Source organism: Glandiceps talaboti, chromosome 1 (genome assembly GCF_964340395.1).
Source record: "Glandiceps talaboti chromosome 1, keGlaTala1.1, whole genome shotgun sequence".
NCBI lineage: Eukaryota > Metazoa > Hemichordata > Enteropneusta > Spengelidae > Glandiceps > Glandiceps talaboti.
Genome location: NC_135549.1, coordinates 18,649,234 through 18,668,508, shown reverse-complemented (window position 1 = coordinate 18,668,508; position 19,275 = coordinate 18,649,234). Strand labels below are relative to the sequence as shown.

Here is a 19,275-nt window from a genome sequence, read left to right as displayed (position 1 = left end):
GTAAATAAATACATTTTGTTTTCATGAACATAGCTGCGTGTATTTGCAACTTGCATGGGGGTTGAGGTTGGAGTGTAATAGTAAAGTTAATGAGATGGGCAAAACAGCTTACATCGACTCAGTGCAAGCATCATAAAGTATGCTTGTGCTGAGGATTCATTTAAAATAAAGTACACACACACACACATTGTTTAAAATAATGTACAGTTTACTTTAAATATGACATGAAACTGTTATATCTGTTATAAGATTCATATATACAATGCTTTTCTCATCCAGCAAAAGCACAAAAAATAAAAAGTAAAGTACACAGGCTTGAAAGTTAGAAAAAAAAAACATTCTTTTCCAGCTGTATTGGGTTGTAGTAAATCTGATCCATATTCCACACACAGTTTCTGTGTTTATAGTCTCCATCCAGTATACTCGTACCGTCATGTCGGTCACTTGATGGCAGTTATACGATAAAATGAAAGTCAAGTCATTCCATCATTTATTCATCTTTACAAAGTTCTTCATATCTGAACTGCATGACTTTCTTAACCTGGTCTTTATAGGAATCCGTGGCAGTTGCACCATATGTACTTCCTCTCATTCCTAGGCCTGCATGAGTTTGACGTTTACTCACCTATAAAAAAATAAAAAATAAGACAAACGGTCAATTCAGTTTTACTCTCTGCTACTTAATAATTTGTCCTCACATGGTGAGAATCTAGCTGAGGCTAGAATTTTTTATGAAGACCTGCTATTTTATTAACAGGAATATCTTTACAAAAGCAATTTATAAATTGTTATTTGAGGGTGTTTCTTTTGACATTTTATATCCCATAATATGGTCTTCCCTGGTCCCAAAATTAGTTGACATTAAGATAAGCTGTTAATGTTCACCATGGATAATCTGATATTGGTGTCTAAAAAGTTACAGCTTGGATATTATTTGTCTACTCTCTTTTACTAAGTAAAAGCTGCTAGATTTACAACCACTTTGATACTGTGACAGTTAACTAAACTACATCAACTCACCTCTATTGGGTTGGTTCTACCCTGTCCTTTTCTACCAAGACCACTCCCTGCACTCCATCCCATTGCTTTGAGCATTTTATTTCCAATATTATCAGCACCAATGCCAGCCTTTGTTGGTTGTTCATAATTTCTGGGCATAAACAAAGAGAAGTAGGTCAAACTTGTAAACTCAGATGAAAACATTATATTATAACAAAACGGTACAATAAACAAAACCTAATCAATAGCCAACAAGACTGTTAAGTTGACTGATAGGGGTGCAGTTCTATCCTAACTACCAATTTTGAGCACACCCAAAACTTGCATAAATTGATAATACATCCATCCCCTACACACATTCTTTCAGTTTGATTTGCATTATTATCACCTCTATATCATCAGTAAATACTTACATAGATGGCTGAGGATATTTTCTTTTTTTGGGTTCTGGAGGCTCAGGCTGTCCAAATTTTTCTCTTCGTTCTTTCGCTCTGTCTCTGTACTTGGCCTGAAATGATTAATTAAGTTCAGTTATACTATAATTGTTACAAGAGTGGGAAATTTTGAGCTGTCAGATGTGTAAGAATAGTGGTGATACATTTTGACAATCTTTCTTCCGGTGTGAGCAGGTAACATTGAAATGACGACTGAAGTAGTAGCAAGCTATAACTGACATTATTTTGAATAATACTGGTACTAGTTTTATAGGAACATTGAGGTAACATGACCTCAGTAAAGAAAAAAGTAAAAGCAACATTTTTTTAAAAAAAATCCAAATGCCCTGATTGAATCTACTTACCTCCCTCTCTCTCCTTTCCATGTCTTCCAAGTCTTTGTTGGACAGTTGAGTTCTTTTCCAAACTTCAAAGTTTTGTTTATGTAAGTCTGACAGCTGCTGGTGTTTCAGTAAATTTTCTTTAGCCGGGAATTGTCTCTTGCAAAGCAAACATGCTAATCGCTTCCAATCGATCAGAGAATCTGCCAACCTGGAGTCTTCTTCATGTTCCGATTCACTGTCGCTACCACCTCCATACGATGCAACAATTGGTGCCAGTGATGCCTACAGAAATTTAACATATACACAGTTAAACATCGCATGCTTTTGGGGACTATAACAAATTGACTCAAGTACAAGCAGTTATGTCTTTTGGTCTGTCACTCACTATCCTGTGCATCCTACATTAGCATGACATCACAGAGTGGTACAAAAAGCCTTGTTGAAAATCAAGGTGAGCGATTCTGACAAGAATCTGTACAGTTAAAGATCTGTTTACAATTCTTAAAAACCTAGGCAAGTAAATCTGACCATATTCTGTGTAGGTTTAAAGACCCGTCTGTGATTCTGAAAACACAGGTTGGTGACTGACAACATTCTTTCCAGTTGAAAACCAGTTTGAAATTATGAATACAGTAATTCTACTGGGACAAAGAACAATACTGTTAACCTAATGTGTTCAGTGCCTTAACCACAAGCTCTGACTAAATTTCATGTTGTAAGAGACTGAATTTCACTCCAGTAACCCGAGGATGGAGTTTACATGTTTCAGGCATTGACTTGTGCTAGATATGTATGCCCTGCAAGAATGACATCCCTAGTTTGTTTACAAAACAGAAGAAACCACATTATCACCTTCTTTTTTATTTCCTCTTCTTTTCTTCTATCCTGCTGTACTCTTTTCAACTGTTCCAACATTGCAGCACTCTTATCTGCCATAGTACTCTGTCAAAATAACAATAATAGTAGTAGTAGTACAGCTATTCAGAGCATGTCATGTTTTCAGTTTGTCAAAACACTTCCTATAATTGAAGCTACAAATTCTAATAATCTCTAATATTAAACTTCACAAACAATATATCTTCCATGGCTGCCACACAACCTGGACAAAGATACATCACGGAAAAGATTAAATACTACTTGCACTTTTCAGCACATTTTAAAAAATCTTCTTTTGATGAAATCTACCATTGTACTTTTTGGCATCATGGATCATCATATATCAGTCACATTCCAGATTTGTGAGTTTACACCAGATAACATCTCAATTTATGACCACATCTCAACAACTCTAAAAAAATGGCTGACCTTCTTTTCCAAGACAGCGAATCCAGCATCAGCACTAGCTGAACTTCTGTCCATTTCCAGATGACTTCCTCCACCAGCACCTTTCTTGACGGTACTATGTGATTCCTTCGCCTGATTAAGACTCTTGGCCCATCTTGCCATCTCCTTTGCAATCTGGAAAAGAAGATATATTTTATGTCAAGTATTTCAATTCAAGTTCAAAATATGAAAATCTACTTTGAAGGTGTGCATGTGTGATTTCAATATTGTTCAATACTACAGATTAATATCGTGAATAAGGCCCAAAGAACTTGAAAGGATAAACAATTCTTGTAATTTACATATTATAATTACATTGTAACTTACAATGATACCTGACTGGTTCTTCCCTGCTCATTTTTTTTTTCACAATGAGCCGGAAAAGTTGACCCTTCAAACACTATAAAAGTCACTGCATCATGCAACAGCTATCATATAGATATACTAGAATGTGGGAGACAAAAATGATAAAGACTCCTCTATATATTATGCATGCTAAGACAGCAGTGTTAAAATTTTCCTAACCTTTTTAGCACTCATAACTTTTTCCTTCTTTTCTTTATCCTTTTCATCCTCTACAGTTTTGATAGGTGTTGTTGCCGGTAAAGCTGGTTCGCTGGGCTGCGGTGGTGGTGGTTGTGAGGGTGGTGTAGGTCCTGGTTGAGGTTCTGCTGTTAAAGCTGCCGTGGTTGCATTATCAGGTGCTGGTAGATACGTACTCTTGTCAGAATCCCAGTATAAATACTGACCAGTTTGACCATTGTAGTAATACTGAAATAAAACACACAGTACAACATTAACATTTTACAGTAGATATTTGTGAATACTACACTTTGAAAACTTATATCCCAAGACAATGAAATGACATTACACTTATTGTGTACAATTTAGACTATTCCTTTCTGATCATATTGCATTTGATGCATAGATATGTGATACTCAAATCAAATATCTTACAGATGCTGGGAAGCAATATATCTGTTAATTTCTTTGTTATCTTTCAATATGATGTTACCTTTCTGTTGAGGTATCACACACATACCAGTCACTTGCCACTAATTATCTATCACTTTGTTGTTGACCTATACTCAACTAACTTAGTATGATTCATCACAAGGATTATTTCCTAATTGATATCTATGTTCAGTTACTGTAGTGAGGTGTTTACTCTGGCATATGATAACAGAACACTTGTATATATATACATACCTGTGAGTTTGCATCATAGTAGAGTCCTGTAGTGGGATCAAAGTAATACCCTGATGATGCATCATACTGGTAAGTAGATACATCAGGTGTTGGGAATTTCCCCATTAGACCACCACTTGTACTACTGTGAGTGCTCTCTCCACTCAATTGTCGGTGATATGCATGCTGTTGCTGCTGCTGTTGCTGCTGCTGTTGTTGTTGTTGTTGTTGTTGTTGTTGTTGATACTGCTGCTGGAGATCTTTTTCAATTTGTTGTTGCTGTTGTTGTTCGTAGCGATCTCTGCGATCACGTTTCCTCCGTTTGTGGTGGTGTCTTTCCTCCTCTGGAGCTTCATCTACATGTTGCTGAGTCCACTGCTGTGCTTCAAGTTTCAGTCGCTCCTGTGGATCTAGAGACGCTAGGTGTTGCTGTTGCTGAAGCTTGGCTACTATGTGTTGCTGCAACTGTTGTTGTTGAACTTGATATTGTTGGGCTGCTGCTACTTGCTGTTGGGCTATAGCTGTTATATCTGAAACGTCTAAAGTCAAACAACAACTAAATCAGTTTCGAAAATGAATGGACAGATTTTTTTTTTCAAGTGGATACTGCTTCTCTAGTGACTTGGTGAAAAATCCGGAGAATTTATACTCTTGGTCAAATTTCCTGAATGTAGCAGTTTCAATATAATATAACAACAAACAGAATTACATTTTCCTTCTCAAAAATTTGAAGACGTGTGTCTAGTTTGTATAGTAACAATATGTTGACAAACACTCAGATACATTATGTGTAAAACTGTAATACACACGTCCTTCTATTATGCAAACATTACATAGTTCAACTGTAAACGTAACAGTGGAATATATCTGATGTATCAACCAAGTCAAGTGATTGTTTGTACCTTCAGACTGATCAGCTGCAGTGGCTGCAATGGGAGTGACATGTTGTGATTGTTGTTGTAGTTGTTGCTGGTAATATTTATTGTAATCAGCTGCTGCCGCTTCACCATACTGTTGGTAGTAGCTGGCATAATCTAAATATTGTTGCTGTTGTTGCTCGTGTTGCCGGGCTTCGACTTGTTTCTGGATTTCTTGTTGCTGTGAGGCACTCTGTCGGAAGTATATACAACTTGTTACTTTACTCGAAGGGGTATATATTATGATGATCTACTCATATAGTAGAGGGGGTATACATGTATATTGTCATAGTCTATTCACATGAGGAGGGCTATATATTGTGGTCTATTTACATCATTGAGGGGTATATATTATGATGATCTATTTCATATTATAGAGGGCTATATTGTAGGTCTAATCATACAAGGAACAATTACAGTATATTCCAGGAATGATCCAAATATATTCATAGTTTGATATGGTACTCACTGTAGACCAATGTGCTGCTTGTACTGCAGCCATTGCTGTGTTATATATTGGTTTATTGACATTACACTCATAGTACACAATATAATCAATCAATCTATTCATTGTAATGTTTGAAACTGTACTCACTGTAGACCACTGTGCTGCTTGTATTGCAGCCATTGCTGCATTAGCTGCCGTCACTGCTGCACTAGTCCCTGATGACTTTGAATTCTGTTTAGCATAGCTAACAGTAACTGTTAAAAAAAACCCACACATTTTGTTATTTCCATGACAGTACTGTTACTCTTCACAGAATTCATCACTGTTAAACATTGCAATCACAGCACATAAAAGAGAAATTGAACCACCTGTAAATTTTACCAGAATCAACATAAATAAATATTTTTTTTATGTCTTGGTACCATTTTTCTATTTACATGAACTTGTGGTTCAAATTAACCATAAGAACCAATATCAGAAGATTAACCACTATTACTTTGCAGAAATTGAAGGCAAAAATTAGTTAACAGAATGATTGATAATTATGAACAATACAAAAACCTAATTCATGATTATTCCTAAACTTCATCTTATCACCACACATCATTTCCTGTCAGTAAATACACAGACTCAAATTTTGATACTTGGATGAAAAGATAGCAACAAACCTTCTTTGTTATCAATGGTCAAGGGTGTAGGTAGAGAATTCAACACTTCTAGCATATCCGTGGCTTCCTGTACTGTTGCAAAATCCACATGACAGAAACCTCGGGATGTGTTTGTAAGTGAATCTCTGGCTACTCTCACATTCTGTATTGAAATGGTGGTTACACCACCTAGGGCTACACAAATCTTATCTTCTGTTGTCAATACATCCAGACCCCTCACCAGCAGAGCTGTAGACAAGAAGTGAAATGGCATTTATATAGTTTGATTATACCACATAAGCCAAGTTGTATGCATCATCAATGCAAAGTGAAAAGACCACCTATATAATTTGTATTTTCGTAATGGCTAAATGACTAAAAAATACTGCAGAATAATATTCCACTTAACGTCTTGACTCCCAAAACTGCTGTGATACCATGTAACAGCAAATGCACAATTTTGAAATGCACTTTACATTATTTTATCAAGAGTTAGACAATACAAGTTTGTCACATTTCATGGATATGACATCATTTGGGTTCCATGTAAAGATTGATGGAAAAAACACAGCATAACTATTGAAATACAACATACTCTATCACTGAACGGTATTTTTCAATTACTTTTACCTCACAACTATCACATATCAACATGGCTATGATTTCTATACAACAACTTACTAGTATTAGGGTCGACACCAACTTCTTCTATGCCGTCATAGTTGTCCTTGATGTACAGGGCTGATTCTGGAAATTTACATAAAGAAGTGGTACATGTAATTAAATAGGATTGGGAAGGAGGTGAAGCTTATTTACAAAAACAAAAATATGTATACTGCAGATCCAGTTTTCACAATTTATATGACCAGAGCAAACAATCAAAATTGAGAAATTACTTGATGCATGGCTCAAACCCAACCCACAAAGTTCAGTTCTACATTTTGTGCATATAAAATAGTAAGAGTTTTTACAACCAATATACAGTTACATGTACAGATTCAGTGGATTCTACATACAAAGAATGAAATTTGCATGACAATTCATGTGATAATGATAAATAAAATACTGTAAAATATCGTGTTTTATTAGGGATAACATATCCATTAATTCATACAGGAAAGAAAAACAAACACTTTTAGATGACATTTCTGTTTAATATTTCAACATCAGTTGAACGACACACAAAGTGAATGTATCTCTGTTTGCTTCCACAAATTAGTACTCTTCAGACTAAATATTTATATCTAAAATAAATACACATGACTTGAGTTGTAGGGACAGTCTATATAAACAGTAAAGGTCTGGCATTACCATCATCTTGTATACTGACCTTCTCTCGAGATACTGCATTTAAAACATCGATCACGCCGTTTAAAATTATAAGCTCCACACTGGAAGTATGAAAACAGTCACACATTTTCAACCTCAGGGTTTATTTCAGTCATTAACAGTGACGAATAAAAATATGATGAGACGGTCTATCACTGTCGAAGATGATACTAACAAAAAATTTGCTTGTTTTTTTTTTTTTCATTAACACAGATTTTGTAAATTGTTTGGTATGTATCATAAAGATTTGAAGACTTTCAGACGTTTTGAGAATTGGATTTGAACAGGAAAATGTGACTTCAACACCTTACCTTTGAACAATTCCAGTCATGTTGTTCCCTCTGTGGTCGAGGTTGACTGTAATTCATATGGATCCACTGACCACGAAGTTTAATGCGACCCTGTGGAAAAGATGCAGCAATATTAGAAACTGGACATTGCTAACGTATCAAACCCCTAGAAACAAATCTTGCCAATGGCTTTTCCGATAGCCTTTTTGACAGTCAACAGACAGCTCCCAGGAATGACCGTAGTTGTCTTCATCCGTGCGACATATGTACGTACAACAATGCTGACATTGTAAACCATTACATCATGTATACCATCTGTAACAAAGGCTCCAGTCCAGCATACGCCAAGTTTTTTGAAACTAAGAAACCCTCCTAATAGTATTACCCCACTTTGACATCTGTAATCCATACCGTGTTGATTTTCTAGTAAAATACACAATAAATGTGTGTTGTATTGCCAGTACACGTCTATGACTACAGCTGTGTGCAATTGTAGCGTTCCATGTATTGAAAAACATCCACAACAATCTACACATACATAATGACATACACAAAATTCTCCATTTTTTTTGGTATGGTACTGTACTACAAATTTTAAAGCTATTTCAAAGTTCTTTTTTTTTCTGCTACATTGCAATAGTTCACTTTGTTCTTTCATCACGCAAGAAACAAAAAAACACCAAATTTCACTTTGGTGAGCTGACTACAATCAGCTCCTGTTGTACAATGTAGTACATGCGTTCATTTTGCAAAGACTGGTGTTTAAGATATGTCTCTCCCTTCCCTTGGCAAAAAAGCAGTCTTGAATGTACAAATACAAGAGGGCTCAAGGCTACAAGTCACCATAAATATTATCACAGTCATTTGAAATGACCACTCAAAAAAGCAAGAAAATCAAGACTGAGTAAAACATCTGAAAGTAAACTCAACATTACCATGGTTACTTGTATACATTTCTGGGACTTCAAGAAATTTCAAATTTTCAAGTTTAAAACATAATTCATATTACTCCACACTAGTAGTGATAAATTTGAATACGACAAACAATTTTGTTTGTTCCAAAAATATAATATAGTTTAATATAATTTTCATTTCTTTATTATATCCATGAGCCCTCTTTATTTCTCACTCTTAGCTAGGTTCCTCCATGGTCCCAATGTAATATTAAGGAAGAGCAAATATAAGAGAGGTTCTGGGTGAAAATACTTTGGTATATTTTTTTTTCAAAAATAAGAATTTAATTCCAGAACCCGATTAAAGAGTGTAGGCTGTGTTTTGCCAAAAATATCTCTAATGATGTCAAAGACGATTAATATTTTGGATTGAAGTTCAGTCGTTTTGTTTTCCCTGACACATTGTAAGACCTACTGCCCAACCATAGATTTGATGCCAGCCAGCAGCTCTCCGTTCCAGAAAGCAGTGACCCGCATTTGATTATACCAAAACACGCAGTATTGAGATGTGGAAAAACTCTAAAACCTGGTTCTGTTCCATCCAACGAGTTGCGTCTGATAGGTTTTGAAACTCCACAAAGGCAAAACCACGGGAAGCACCTAAAGATGATGAGCATTCAGAATGTCTTGTATTAGAAACATGTGAAGGTCAGCAAATTTTCGAGAACCGCAACTTTGCAAGTTCACCATCCTTGTTCTTTGAACACTCAATCACTCACCATCACTCCATAATGTACAAATAGTATGATTATGAAAAAATAAATAACACAGAGAGAATAAATTACAATTGCAACCATACTTACCATTTTGCTATCAGCAGAATCAGGAGTGTAAACGAATGAACTTTGCTAACAAACATTCCAATGATTTATTTCCTCTTTCAAGAAACAACTTGAGTTATCTCCCTTACTATTTACATGTACAATAGTTTTTCCCCTCCGAAATTAGTTTCATAAGTTCTTTATTTCAACCCAAATTTTTTTACGAATTGCATTAACATATTAATAATAGTTAAGTAGTAAGCAAGTCTTTCTGTAACTTCCCGGGGCAAATAATGATTCATAAAAGCTGATATTGTTTTCTCGACTAGAACTACCAGATACATACATTATCATCAGTACTGCCCCTACAGCTATCACGCTGCTAGAAATCTTAGGTTCAATTAATCACACTGTGCAAGAGATAGTAACATTCCTGTTTACAAGCACTTCCTTGGAATAAGTGATTCCTATCTGCCAGGAATAAAGTAATCCCTTATCAGCATGTCTTAGAAACTTTGACTCTTAGGTTCCCATTTTTCAAAACAGATCACAGTTCTTTCAAAAGAATCAAGTTTTCATATTTTTTGTAAAATTGCTACTATGTAGTTATTTACTGATAAAGAGAATATGATTAAGTTTTGATCGGAACTGAAAAGCTATTTTTTTTAATTGTATGTATATGAACGTGTGTTGGGATCATCATGTAAATATGAACAGATAAAAGCAATATCCCTTATGGTCTTATCTCCTGTATTGTACAATTCAAAATAGTATAATATCCTACCCAAATGTATATGCATATCATGAAATGATTTAGCAATAGACATTCGAGATAAATTCCCATTCCTAGTATATACTAAGCACTACATACAACACTCTAAAAACTTCCTCTCTTTCTTTTGGATCACTCATATTAAAATAAAATCAACTAGTAAGTTATATTTCATACAGTCATCAACGGCTAGTAATACTGACAACAAGAGTGATTGGTGAGTGCAGAGTTCTGTGCCACACAACCAAGGATGGTTTGTCCCAATGTAAAATGTAACAGATAATCAACACATCACAAACTCTGTATCTCACCTGTTGTTTTCTTTCCTTTTAGTTTCCTCGTCAAAACTATATCTTTCACTGGAACGCCAAAGTCATCAATTTCTACTTTGATCTGTGAAATAAATGCAAGTTAAGACTATATATGAATGGTCGAGAAAATTACACCATTCTTAGTAGCAAATTTTTTTTGCCTGTTTTATATATTAGAAACAAACACAACAACTGCCACGATACACCAACAGTATTTCTGTATAATATAAAGTACAAATGTATTCCTTTATGTGAGTCAGTATGTTTATTGACATACAAATTTAAAATAAAAGATATTGTCAGTCATCATCTGCAAGCTTCAGCTTAGAAATTACTTGTTTTCAAGCACAACATTTATAAGTTTGTTGATGACTTAGAACTGCGTGCTGGTAATGTGCACAAGAATCCAACTTACGTCCTCTTCAGTGGCAGAATTAGGCAATCCTCTTAACATAATGACTGTACTTGGTAAATCTGCGGACCTCCTATCTCTGTCTCTGTCTCTATCTCTGTCCCTGTCTCTATCTCTGTCCCTGTCACGATCTCTATCTCTCTCCCGGTCTCTGTCCCTGTATTCCTGTCGACCACTGTCATTACTTCTACGGCTGCTGTCAACATCTCTCTAAAAATCAAAGAGAATAAAATCTGTCAGTGATGCTGAAAAAAAAGTTAACACTAAAGAACAGACAATTTAGATGATCAGTTCAAATCCCAAATGATACTAACACTCTAACAACAGTATTCACATCATTTCGAGGTCAAGGTGCAAATGTTAAAATATGGCATTCCCTATCAGAAAACATGAAGTGTGACAGTGGTATCTCGTGTTACAGGAATTCGCATAAATATTCAGTTACTAACCTGTCTATGTCTTCTATCAGAATCTCTTCTCTCGTCTCTATCACGATAACGTCCTCTATCTCTATCCCTATCTCTGCTCCTGTCTCGTTCTCTATCCCGATCTCTGTTCCTTTCACCGTCTCTATTATGGCGGTCCCTACTTCTTTCTCTATTACCCCTGCTTTCTTTTCCACCATTGTGACGATAATGTTCCTCTCTACTTCCGTTGCCATAGAGATCGTCTCGTCGATCTCGTCTCACACGTTCATCAACATCTCTAGTTCCATCAGCTTCATAGTAATTGTCTACTCGCTGCCTCTGTTCATAATGATCTCTTTCCTGGATGTCCTCAAAGTAGTCATTTGGCACTTCATTCTGTTGTGCTGTCTCGAAGTCATCTGTAGTGGTAGGATAGTTGGTACTAATGTTGTTTTCATCAAAGTCTACTACATTTTCATCATAATAATCCATGGCGCTGTAATTTATACAAAAAGATATGAGAATTGAGATTAACAAAAACAAAAGTTCACCACATCCATGACATACATGTACTCTTGAATTTTTAACTCTTAATTTTAACATGTATCTTTGTTGTTTTAAATGCTGTTTTATTTCCTTTTAACATGTTTGCATGTGAATGTTGTATTTTACATTTTTGTTACATTTTTGAGGGCCCTGGGGGAGATAAACTCCTTTCAGATTTTACCAGGCTACCCTCATTAAACAAGGTCAAATAAATAAGTAAATAATAAAACTCTACTTTATAGATTTGTCCAATGGCGAGAATAGGATTCTGTGTAACTCCAATCTCAACCTACCACTAGTACCCACGGGCACTCGAATCAATCTATATGATTTTTTTAAAAAAATATGTATATTATTTACTATACGTATTTATTTTTTTTAAATCACACATTGATTCGAGTGATTGCGATTCACTTCGTCCCATTTTCAACTCGTCCCATTTCAACTCGCCCCAATTTCAACTCGCCCCATTTTCAACTCGCCCCATTTTTAACTCGTCCCATTTTCAACTCGCCCCAACAACACTAGGAAACGTTTATAAATCGAAACGATACATGGACTCGAAGTACGGGGACCGAAACATTTACATGATTTTACCTATGTTGCCAATTGAAGCGTAGCAAATGTAACATTTCGTAGCAGAAAGTGGTGTGGGTTTTGGCTAAGTGTTTTCTAGATCTACAACTTATACTAGCACAACAACTTTCCTCAATCATGGAATATCACTTTTCACATTAGGACTTAATTTTTACAACCCAAATATGAAAAAATAATGATAATAACCAGGGAGAATATTAGTTACTGACACGCTTACGACTTCCGCGCGTACGGGTTTTGGAGACGTGTCTCCTTAACGCTACTAAATATTGTAGTATGTGTTTACAGCGCAAGTGGTACTTCATTAGTGGAATACGAGATACCACAGACCCTCCAAACTGAGTACTACTAGCTTCGATTTCATATATACACAGGTAAATTATATTGTAAAGAGTTGGGGCGAGTTGAAAATGGGGCGAGTTGAAATTGGGGCGAGTTGAAAATTGGACGAGTTGAGTGGGACGAGTTGAAATGGGACGAGTTGAAATTGGGACGAAGTGATCCGTCACCGATTCGAGTACCTATGCTAGCACCAGTATCACTAAAATATAGTAAAATTAATACTAGTCGACGACAATTTATACTTGTCTGTAACAGCGAAAAGGCAAAGCCTGAACTTCCGCGCTGGATGGTTTCTGTTTATGCAAATGACACTTGCAAAAGGAGTGCCCTACTACGTACATGTACGTCCGGCTGTTTGTTTGCCATCTGTCATTGATGAGCCCTAGATCCGAAATGTTTCAATGCCCAGAACGAAATGAACACATGACGCGCGTCAAACTCCCATTCTTTGTCTATCCATAACAACAGATATTTGTAATTAATTTAATATTTTGACCCTTTCTTCAAAAAACAAACAATGTAGATCTCTACACAGAAAATGGTTTCCCACGACAATCCAAACATTGCAACTGAGAGCTCGAGTGTGTACCTGAACGTACGTACCAATGTTAACGGCGGGATCAAGGTCAACACAGCGCTAGCACAGAAATCGGTATATTTACATAAAATCCATTTTATACCTTCACCTTTTTTTTTCTGGTAAAACGTAGCAAACTTACCTACTTAATTCAATCTAAACTTCTACACGGGAATTCACACACATTTGGATAACTAGCCAAGTCTGGTATGTACCTCGAGGCCGTACGTACGAACACAGCTAAAAAGCATCCAAAATGGCGACGTTATAATATTAATCCCACAATGCATTGCCCATGAGTAATTATTTCCATTCTCTTTTTAAAACGTTTGACATTCCTGATATCCATAGTATCAGCGAGGATTTTTTTAAAGTATGTGTAGGTCCATGAAGATTTTTAAAAAATCGTTTGGAAACTTTTTCTTGATGACATGATCAGGTCAAACATTGCAACCTTTGACCCACAAATGACCCCTCACACATGTTTTGTAAGCCGGTGTGTATGTTGATGACAATATCCTCATATTTTGAGGACTAACAACGTCGTATTTACTATCGATATTTGTGGATGAAATTGTATTAATTTAGTGGTAACCGTATTGCTAGAAATGAATCCAGACAAACAGAGTCGATGATCGTGATGATGTTGTGATGAACTTCTGTAACTTCTATTCTAAATTTGCAGAATAATTTTAATATTTTTGAGAGTAGAGCAAACGAGTTGTATAAAAATAAGCCGAGTTGCTCTACACAATCAACATGTCTCCATCGATACATCCAAATGAGAAAGAACTTAACCAAAGCACCGGAGCCTTGCAAGACTTAAATAGTGATCACAAAACTGAGAAGGTAGAAGATGGCTGGCCTGCAGTGAAACAATTATTCAAGGGAAGGTGAGGATAAGTTACCCTCGTATACAGAATTATGTGTTGTATTTGCTATTACTGTAATGTGCAGTCAGTAGTTATATGATTATGATCTTGTACAATCTCAATTCTTTCACATTTTTTCTATTTCTCGTGATAAATAATCAACACCCCAAATTGATTTTAACATCCCTGCAACCGTGCAAGATTTGTTGACCCTTCCTTTATGATCCTGTGGCCAAACAAAATTGTTGTGCCCTGCAGTTGTTTTTTTTTAATTTATTTATTTATGTACCTTTTTTTAATCAGGGGCTCACGAATCACACATCGAGCAGCAAAGATGGTGGAATTAAAGTTTAAACACATACATGTCAGCAGCTGGGACTTTAATTTAAACTTTTTTTAATGTTAGTCTTAAGGAAACATTTTCTGTAATCTTTGGGACTTACAGTTCACTTTAGGGTGACGGTACTTAATTTTGTTTCTCCTCATAACATCTTAAAAATGACAAGTCGATTCAATTTAAAAAGAAAATTTAAGTCCTCAAAGAAGGTGTATATGTATGTGTTGGTGATACTTTCTTTACATGGTCATACTTCAAGAGTCTGCATGACTAAAAAACAACATTTCAATTAAAACCAAAAGGAAACTGTTTGTTTTATCATAGTTCTCAAATTTCAGCAATGAAGATAACTTTCACTCAGATATATACTTGTATTGCCCATGTGGCTGCCAATCATACAAACAGTGACTTTGTGATTTTTTTTCTAATCTTGCCATATTTTTTTATTATTATTTTGCCTCACCAATGTTACTCAAAGATGCTTTCCTTTTATAAAAATGTGTTAAGGAATTAAGCACTGATGTATGATAGACCAATTAAATGTATGATATATAATTTTTTAAAATTTTGTTTTTTCTATTCCTTGTTTTTCTTTTAATCTAAATAGAGAAACTGGCTGGTTATCTGAAGAATTAAAACAAGTATGTCGATATGGAATCGGAGCTTTTTTTCTTGGGTTTGTGTATGGTGGGATGCCAGCGTCAAAGTGGCTTAGACAGCGATACATTGATAAAAGTCAAGCAGAAACGTATGAACACAGAGTGTATGCTATTGTAAGTAATGATTTATTTTATGTCTTTATTACCAAATCCATTCAAAATGTGTAATCTTAAATGTAGATTTTCTATTCATCACCAAAATAGTTTAGATATATTACATATCACGTCACATGATGAGAGGAAGACAAATCATGCAGTCAAGATATAGGAGTTTAGCTGTTTACAGTACATGAAAGCGAAGTAAAAAAATATTGTATAAATGAAAAGCTATCAAAACTGTTGATTTAAAAAAACAGTCATACTGTAAAAGTGCATATGGTATAAATTGAATCATAGCTATAAAAAAAAAAGTCAAGAAAATATATGATTGTATACAGTCCTGAAATTTGCCATCAGATGTACTTTTTTTGAGACTCATAAAAGTTTGCCTTATAATACGAATTTGAACTCTGATGTTAAATATCAGTCAAACTAAATATTGATGTTTATGTTCTCACCATTCGGTTGCCTGTTTGCTTTCAGAGAGATTCCCACAATGCAGGAATACGAGGACTAATCCGTTATGGGTGGCGATGGGGATGGAGAGTTGCTGCACTGACCACAGTTTTTCAGTAGGTATTCAGAATGTACACAGTCTGACACAATTGTCACCATTATGGATATATGTTGTAGTGTGGTCTTGAAGAGAGAAAGTTTTACAGAGGTTTGACAGAACTTATAGTTTAATTCACGATACCTGAAGTAAAATATTACTCCTTAGGTGCATCATAAAAATAACAAACATTCAATTTCTTGGTCGACACCATCACTTCCGCTTACTGTAGGCACCTGTGAGAATAAGTCGACCTTCTTGTTCTATTTTGACCCTCTAGGATGAGGTACTGCAGGTACTGAGAATCAAAAATTCTTTCTTGTAACACTACAAAATAGAGATTATTTACATATTGGAGAGAAGCTGGTCTGTAGTCTAGACCTTTGTCCTGTCTGAGTTATCAGACAATACATAGTTGAAATCTACCAAGGTGACGGCTCTAGGCTAAAGTTGATGGCATACATGTATATACGTATGAAAAGATATTGAATCACATTCAGTAAAGACTATGAGTACAAGCCACAGATATTATGGCTACATTGTGTTCATGTAGAGACAAGAATTAGGGGTGTCAGTGGCCTCTTTACCCACTCCGGTCTGGGTTCAAACCCATTCAGGGTTTGATTAAATTTACAACATTGTAAGTAAGAAGAGTGTCGTTCAGTTTGACTCTACCGAGCAATGCAGGTTTTCCCTGGGTACTCCGGTTTCCTCCTGCATTTTCACACTGAACCCATGAGGGATGGCCCTCACTGGACTTCTTGGGAGACAAGTGTTTATATCCGGTATAAATAAAGATTATTATTATATTATTAAGAAACAGCCAATTTTCTTATATCCAAACAAATAAAGTCAAGTAATCGTTTTATTTTACAGGGGATGCAACGTAATCATTGCAGTCTATCGTAATAAAGTAGATGTATTCAACTATGTTGCTGCTGCAGGTTTGTGATTTATTAATATAATCACAAATATAGTGATGTGAAAATTTAGTTTCTTAGTTTCCTCCAGTTTATGATTATGGCTGCGAGTTGTAATTAGAGAAATTAAAGTATCACATGATTTTACCAATATACTGAACCCGATTGGCATAGTTTCCCCCGGGGGTACCACTGGCATAGTTCCCCCCCCCCCCGAAGGTACCACTGGCATAGTTTCCCCCTGGGGGTACCACTGGCATAGTTTATCCCCGGGGGTACTACTGGCATAGTTTCCCCCTCAAAGATACCACTGGCATAGTTTATCCCCGGGGGTACCACTGGCATAGTTCCCCCCCCCCCCCCCCGAAGGTACCACTGGCATAGTTTATCCCTGAAGGTACCACTGGCATAGTTTCTCCCTGGGGGTACCACTAGCATAGTTTCTCCCAGGGGTACCACTGGCATAGTTTCCCCCAGGGGTACCACTGGCATAGTTTCCCCCAGGGGTACCACTGGCATAGTTTCCCCCAGGGGTACCACTGGCATAGTTTCCCATACATTTGTACTGCAATGTTGTTTGTACACTGTGGCAAAATGACTGGGGAACCCCAATAGATTTTTACCTACTAATACTGGTTACACACATTAGATAGGAAAATTACACCACTGCTACTGCAAATACTGCACAAACACTAATGATAGGAATGCATCCACTTTTGAATGGAAAATGGTCATTTGCAAAATGTAATGTAATTAGCTGACATGACTTGATGGTAAAGTGTTTGTGTTACAATTAATTAACTGATAAACAATATGTGATCTATTACTACTATCACAGGAGTTGCAGGTAGTATGTATAAAATTCCATTAGGTCCTAGAGGTATGTTTGCTGGCGGTATCTTGGGCTCTGTACTTGGGTAAGTAATCAATACAAAAATGACTTATCTTAACCAACCAAACAAACATGTTTTGAAGATATGACCCGATGAAGAGTTCAACTCAAAAGACAATACATTTTACTATTATCAAAAATTGTTGTATATTTCTCCTTTCATTTTAATGAGATCATACTACTTTGTATGTTAACTTGTAGGACATGCAGTGGCATTCCATTCTCATTCGCCTTCTCTTTAGAAGTGTAGGCCCATTGGTGAGGGCACCCTACATATATACACAGTATGCCTTACAGACTCGACTCAAATGTCCCTTGAAATTAAAACATTGGCAAATCCCAGCTCCTTTAAAAAATCCACATCCCTACAGATGATGTAAATGCTGTTTAAATTTCTCCATATGCAGTTGCTATATTCATTCTTCCTCATCATCATCATCCTCGTCTCTATTGCCATGGTTACTGATGGATGTATTTTATATGTCAGAATACGAGGTCTGCAGTTTGATGTTGATGATAAACTATACCGTATCTTCCCCTTTCAGAATTCCAGTAGGTCTATCAATAGTGTCCTTACAGATGCTAACAGGAGAAAATATACTGGAACAGTTTAGACGAGAAAGAAGAGAACGAATTGAAATGCATGAAGAAGAAGTGTAAGTATGGTGCCTTGACATGAAGAGTTGTGTAGCATTCTAATTAATTTACATCATTCTTACATTTAGGGGTCTGGGTTTACTCATTTGTTAAGTTAAGGTTCATGACTTCTCATTCCTCTAGATGTGGAGAGTGATTCAAAGCCACGGATAGCCTCTAGACTGCTCTAGTGTACTCAAGGGAAGGGGTCAGAAAAATGTCTCCATCAGTAAGCTACATTCAGTACATGTATTGATAATGAAACAATACAATGTCTTTCCTTTCACAGAACAATGGGAAGAGAATATGTTGAAACGGCTGTTGTGATTGTAGAGAAAGAATTGATAGAATCAGAGACACTTTTGAAGGAATCTCAGTCAAAAACAGAGAGTTGATAAAATGTGTAGCTTTTCAAGAGAAGTGTCCATTGATTGAAGAATGTGGTGACAGTGGATGAAGAGTGTGGCTGGTAGATATTTCAGGAAAAAACGTCAACTCATCAGACAAACTGGTGCTACTGCTGATGTTTGCGTAGAATTTGACGAAAGTCAGTCAACCACATTAACTGTTGAATTTTTAAAGTCCGGTTATTGTTTGAAGTGTACAATAAATGCATGTAAATTTAGTAGAATATGAAAAATAAAGAACAACTTTTGTTTGTAAATTCTTTGAAGACTGCAATGTGCTTTATTGTTTTCACCACAATGTTG

General features: G+C 36.0%; 2 protein-coding genes across 2 annotated transcripts in view; one reads left to right on the top strand and one right to left on the bottom strand.

Annotated features, from left to right (window-relative positions):
* LOC144442141 (uncharacterized) overlaps positions 1 to 13,868 on the bottom strand; it is a 29,579-nt gene extending 15,711 nt beyond the window's left edge. The window contains exons 1-15 of the mRNA XM_078131412.1: positions 13,744 to 13,868; positions 11,578 to 12,031; positions 11,132 to 11,338; positions 10,717 to 10,798; positions 9,399 to 9,472; positions 7,941 to 8,030; positions 7,631 to 7,691; positions 6,982 to 7,047; positions 6,322 to 6,549; positions 5,801 to 5,907; positions 5,191 to 5,398; positions 4,310 to 4,827; positions 3,626 to 3,871; positions 3,083 to 3,235; positions 2,630 to 2,719 (exon numbers count right to left, since the gene is read on the bottom strand). Coding sequence (XP_077987538.1) covers positions 2,630 to 2,719; positions 3,083 to 3,235; positions 3,626 to 3,871; positions 4,310 to 4,827; positions 5,191 to 5,398; positions 5,801 to 5,907; positions 6,322 to 6,549; positions 6,982 to 7,047; positions 7,631 to 7,691; positions 7,941 to 8,030; positions 9,399 to 9,472; positions 10,717 to 10,798; positions 11,132 to 11,338; positions 11,578 to 12,027 — 2,580 coding nt within the window. The 5' untranslated portion in view covers positions 12,028 to 12,031; positions 13,744 to 13,868. The remainder of the gene's footprint in view (positions 1 to 2,629; positions 2,720 to 3,082; positions 3,236 to 3,625; positions 3,872 to 4,309; positions 4,828 to 5,190; positions 5,399 to 5,800; positions 5,908 to 6,321; positions 6,550 to 6,981; positions 7,048 to 7,630; positions 7,692 to 7,940; positions 8,031 to 9,398; positions 9,473 to 10,716; positions 10,799 to 11,131; positions 11,339 to 11,577; positions 12,032 to 13,743) is intronic.
* A 213-nt stretch (positions 13,869 to 14,081) lies between these two features.
* Positions 14,082 to 19,174, top strand: LOC144440882 (complex I assembly factor TIMMDC1, mitochondrial-like). The gene is made up of 7 exons (XM_078130325.1): positions 14,082 to 14,490; positions 15,414 to 15,579; positions 16,048 to 16,136; positions 16,994 to 17,061; positions 17,876 to 17,954; positions 18,475 to 18,585; positions 18,855 to 19,174. Exons 1-7 carry the CDS (start codon positions 14,357 to 14,359, stop codon positions 18,958 to 18,960), a joined length of 753 nt encoding a protein of 250 aa, XP_077986451.1. The 5' UTR covers positions 14,082 to 14,356; the 3' UTR covers positions 18,961 to 19,174.
* The last annotated feature ends 101 nt before the right edge of the window (positions 19,175 to 19,275 follow it).

Coding starts and splice junctions, on each gene's coding strand:
- LOC144440882 (XM_078130325.1), top strand. CDS start 14,357: ATGTCTCCATCGATACATCCAAATGAGAAAGAACTTAACCAAAGCACC. Junction 14,491..15,413: donor AAACAATTATTCAAGGGAAG/GTGAGGATAAGT, acceptor TAATCTAAATAG/AGAAACTGGCTGGTTATCTG. Junction 18,586..18,854: donor GAAATGCATGAAGAAGAAGT/GTAAGTATGGTG, acceptor TTCCTTTCACAG/AACAATGGGAAGAGAATATG.